Below are 4858 nucleotides of genomic sequence, written 5' to 3' on the forward strand. Positions count from 1 at the left end.
AAACAATACGTTAAATTACAATAACTATGTCTTTATGTCCTCTCTAAACAAGAAATAGATGAAATGGATTCTTAATCCATGTAGTTTTTGACATGCCATAATGAAATATAAATCTACTAACAATAAAATTTGTATATTTTATTAGAAAAAAAATTACTCCAATCTTAACATACTCTTTTAATATTTTTTATTTTCACATTTCTATATATTTATTTATAATCTTTTAGTATTTTTTATTTTCGCATTTCTTTATATTTATTAATACTCTTTTAATATTTTTTATTTTCACATTTCTTTATATTTATTAATATATTTGTCCAAATTTTATATATATTTTAAATTTATTGTTAAAAATAAATTTAACATATATCTTTTTACTAATTTCTACATTTATTTTATCAAACAGATCCTTCTTCTTTTAAATAATAAATATATATTTCATCGAATAAATGCTTACCATTTATAGCTTTTTCTACTTTAATAGTGAAAATCTTTTAACTATTTTAACTAAAGAATCAGCACATAAATATGTACATGTTTTATTCAGCCAAACCATAGACGCTCTATCACGTCAACAATCTGAATCCATGGCTCCTTTCCCAAAAAAAAAAAAAAAAACAGCTAATTTCTAAATTTTTCTCCTTCCAACATCATAATTTGAAATTCATGCATATGTGAAGAGAATATTAATATTGAAACATGGAACTTGATTTCCATGACGAAGTTATGCCACTTATAACACATCATATGGACAGAGAACGCGTGACAGTCCAATGAACCTGAGAAGGCCCACCAGGAGATCTAATCGAATTACATAAAACCTCACACTCATACATATGGTCTCAAAAATATACATAATTAAAATTATGATGATGATATTATAAAAGGCATGCTTTGGTCCCGGACCTTGATCTTGATATAGGAAGATGCAAAGCTAATTGTGGGGTTAAAAAGCTTGGATCCGACCTTCCACCTAAACAGCTGGAGCTGGGAAGGGGATGAACTAAGATTAAGCAGGCTCCTGTTTGAAGCAAATGATTTAGAACCAGACTGTAATTAACGAGTTCACGACTTTGGCACAGGTTCTTGTATAATAGTAGTAATTATTGAAATAATAAAAAATATTAAGTCTGCAGTTTCAACCTTGGAGTGGTCGACAATTTGAATAAGGATACAGCTCTTTCAGTGGTATTAGCCTGTTCTTCACAGACTGATTCCAACCTAAGTCAAGTAACTGATGAATCCATAGATAACTATGACATCTTAAACTATATTTACACAGAGAGCCTCACATGATCTCTTCTTGCTACATTCACATTCTATTCCCTAAAACCTTACAGCAAATACCATCAATGAGCAGTCATGGAATTTGTTCTTAGGAGCTTTAAAGTTTAAACTACATGAGTATATTAATTTGCAGATCATAAGAATAATATTTTACTTTACGAAGTTCCATAAATCTATTTCACATGAAGAGTAGTCATGGGGGTTCAGTCTGTTAATTCGAAGCTGCGGTAGAAGTGTGAGCTGATCTCCAGACGCTGTTGCTGCATCCACCAAGGCCTGATGATCGGAAGAAGAATTAGGAGCGCCGTAGGTCCTCACTTCCAGCTTGGGAGTTTCGACCTCTTGACCGTTAAGATGCGAAGCTACCAGCCGGTCCAGCACAGTCCAGTCCTGTAAATTCTGGACTTCTTCCGTGGGCTTGAATTCGGCCATATGGTCGTGTGTCGTGACCGTGGAGCCCTCCAATTCGGTCATGTCCAGAGTCATCGGATAGCTGCAGGGGCGCTTGGAGTTAGAAATGTTTTCGAGCTGGAAGAACCCTGAACGACTATCGGGGAAGAATCGTTTGATGCCGGACGAGGGAGGGTTATTGCAGGTGGGGATCTTGGGGCTCTCTAGCTGAGGCAGCTGCATGAATTGGTCGTGGGGGAACGCGTATTGCTGCATCTCCAGTTCTTGCTTGCACATGTTCAGCTGATGCGTGTAGTGCAACTGGTCTGTAAGATTGTCGCTGGGGCAATCTGAGTCTGACATAATTTTGTTGTTGCTGAATTGTTTGCTGCCGTATTTGGGTGACAATTCCGCCGATTCTTGGCTCTTGTGATGATTGCGCTTCTTGAAAACTCGGCACACGACCCAGCCGTCCTCCTGTAACTCGTTGAATGTCTGTGATCAAGGACATATTCAATTACTGTTCCTTCATGAATCTTTATCAAGCTATGCATAAATTGAAGGGATTTATATAAAGACTTACATTGGCTTGGGGATATTCGGCGTCGTCCAGGCGATATTCATGCATAATCCAATCTGTTTTCTGGCCGTGAGGCGCTCGGCCTTTGTAGAACACTAGCGTCTTTCGCATTCCTATTTTCTTCAAATTCGTGTGTATGGCCTTGTCTCGTCCCGTGGCTTTCCAGAAGCCCGCCGCTGTTGCCCTATTCGTGCGAGTCCCGGTAGGGTATTTTTTGTCTTTGTGGCTAAAGAAGTACCAATCGTGCTGTGGCGTAGATCCAATCTTGCATCTCTCTGCAAATAATGCATAAATTCAAGAAAATAAATATTTGGAAAAGAATGTAATTACCGAACTTAATTCTTGATTTTTGTCAAGTCCACACCTTGAATATCCCATGGCTCCAGCTTGTTGAGATCCACATCGCGAATAACGTCAAGATCAATCTTTTCAAACGAGACCTTCTTCTTCAGGTAGTAATATAAAAGCTCCTCCTCCGTTGGATGGAACCGAAAGCCCGGCGGCACTCGGGACTGCCCATTTACTGATAAAGTCATTCCTGCAAACAGAAACAGAGTATTTAAACAAGATCAGTTTATTCCTTTTCCTGCAACATAAAAATTCGAGACAAGTGCTCCAGTCGTCGTATACATTATATATCTCCAGTGCTATTACCCAAGATAAAATGCCAAAGACAAGAAAGCGCAAACAACCGTAAGTCTTTAAAGGTTTCGATCTTCTTTGGCTGCAGACTTTTGGAGGAAGGGGGAAATGAAAATGGAGAGATATCCTAGCAATATACGGTACAGTAAATCCAAAACTCCAAATCTGCTTCATCCATGTTGAAAATACTTTACCTTGAGACAGAAAAGGTTTTAATTCCAGACATGTATTCAGCTTATAAAGAATATTATACTTAACTTAAGCACAAGGGTTTCTACACGCTGTATGCGATTTGTCAGTCGCACAGTAGAATTTGTCAAAACTCTATTCACACTAAAATTAGGTTCAAAGTCATGGAAGAAAAAAGCGCTCCTGTCCTTCTACCGACAAGACGGTGTCCACGTAACGAAACTGCAGGCAGGAAAAAAATTCGAGGAAGAACAATCTAGTCGAGAAAAGAGGGCGTAACCGTGTCGGTACCTTTTCTGAACGCGATAAGCTATTGACAGGTTCAACTTTGAGCGTAGTCCAGCTAGGTGTCGTAAGCTTTCCTTGAAAGTTCCTGGAAACTGAAGCGGTTGCAGACCTTTGGATAAGGATGCGGTGGGAAAGAGATGGGAATCGATGTGTGTAGACTTTTCCTGATCGGCCTCCAATTTCTGCAAGAGCTCGAAGTTCTGTAGAAGCCTTGTGGTCTTCAGAAATTTGATTTCCAGAGAACAATTAAAGACAATTCGGGGTTTTTGCAGAAAAATGCAAAGAAATAGATCGATCGAGAGGGGAAATAGACAGCGGAAATAACCCCGAACTTGCGCAGGTTCGATTCCTGGGACAGCCTGCTGATTTTGAAGAAACTCAGTCACGGAATCCCGGCCCTCATTGGCAAAGAGGTCAACGATGTGAGGAATACAGACTTTGAAGTTCTTTATAATAAATAGGTATCGAAAATTCAAGGATGTTGCGTCGCCACCGGAAAGGGGAATGCAGTTAAAGAACTTTTACTCGAAAACCGAGCTCACACGCGCCTGGCGTGCAGTTGTCCTTCCGCGTATTTTTCTGACAACGAAGCACTGACCGGGAACTGTCTGGACTCAAGAAAAAGGCAGACTGAGTTGAGCCTTTCCTAGAACCAAATATTCAAACCCATGCGATGAATTGAGGCATGAAGGAGCAGGAGTCACATGAGGCAACGGCGCCTGAGATGGGCGTGGCGTGGGCTGTGGGAATGCATGTGCCAGGACACCCAAAGTCAGTCGGCTTAAAATTCAATTCTCACAAGTACCGATGTAAGCACAAACCCAAACCCATTTAAATACTAATTTGGAGTCCCCTAAATCCACCCCTTCAACGTGCAGGACGTCTTTAAAAAATGCTGTTACCCGTTTTTATCGTGTCGCTCCTACCGCTCTTTCAAACCCTGTTTCCATTGAATTGGATGGCTGGAGCCCTCATTTCGGGTTGACTTTGGCGCTAACGCCGACACCATGAGCAGTGCCATCATCTTTAGTAAGGTGCGGTAAGGTCCGGGGGATTGTCACGATGTAAAATAAAAAAGGCAAGTTTGTTGAAGGTGGCGAACCAGAAGGTTGGGAAGACAGAGATGGGCCGTTGGCATTATGCGCCTTGTTACACTCTTTCACAACCTACAGGTATGAATCAGTCATAATAGTATGGTAAGGTGGCCCTAATCTATTGACACCCCACCCTCAATAACAAATAACAAGATCATATCTCTCTCTTTGATCTAACCGTTGGTTAGTAGCAAAAAAACATTAATATATTCCCCCACGGAATAAACCGAACCTTCCAGGCGCAAATCGATGTTAATGCAATTTGTTTTGTTTATGTCATGCAATTTATTTCTCAAATCGATGGATCACGATTTTCAAATTCACTGTCGCTTCTTTCATCAATGGTGTCCCCCATGGCCAACTTCTGTAATAAATATGATCTATTAAA

At 39.9% G+C, this 4858-nt stretch overlaps 1 protein-coding gene across 3 annotated transcripts; it reads right to left on the bottom strand.

Moving 5' to 3' along the window:
* Positions 1–858: 858 nt before the first annotated feature.
* On the bottom strand, positions 859–4108 carry LOC149221416 (NAC domain-containing protein 66-like). Of its 3 annotated transcripts, none has more exons than XM_089385097.1 (4): positions 3380–4108; positions 2622–2795; positions 2261–2532; positions 859–2172 (listed from the first exon to the last, which is right to left on the bottom strand). In XM_089385097.1, exons 2-4 carry the CDS (start codon positions 2791–2793, stop codon positions 1438–1440), a joined length of 1179 nt encoding a protein of 392 aa, XP_089241223.1. In that variant the 5' UTR covers positions 2794–2795; positions 3380–4108; the 3' UTR covers positions 859–1437. The 3 variants fall into 3 exon arrangements, with proteins under 3 accessions (XP_089241223.1, XP_089241225.1, XP_089241224.1); XM_089385099.1 differs by lacking the exon at positions 3380–4108 and adding an exon at positions 3094–3316; XM_089385098.1 differs by lacking the exon at positions 3380–4108 and adding an exon at positions 2912–3034.
* Positions 4109–4858: the final 750 nt, after the last annotated feature.

Source organism: Pinus tabuliformis, chromosome Q (genome assembly GCF_031772625.1).
Source record: "Pinus tabuliformis cultivar Carrire ecotype Pingquan chromosome Q, CPIR1, whole genome shotgun sequence".
Classification (NCBI taxonomy): domain Eukaryota; kingdom Viridiplantae; phylum Streptophyta; class Pinopsida; order Pinales; family Pinaceae; genus Pinus; species Pinus tabuliformis.

Coding starts and splice junctions, on each gene's coding strand:
- LOC149221416 (XM_089385097.1), bottom strand. CDS start 2,793: ATGACTTTATCAGTAAATGGGCAGTCCCGAGTGCCGCCGGGCTTTCGG. Junction 2,533..2,621: donor GGAGCCATGGGATATTCAAG/GTGTGGACTTGA, acceptor CATTATTTGCAG/AGAGATGCAAGATTGGATCT. Junction 2,173..2,260: donor CCGAATATCCCCAAGCCAAT/GTAAGTCTTTAT, acceptor CCTTGATCACAG/ACATTCAACGAGTTACAGGA.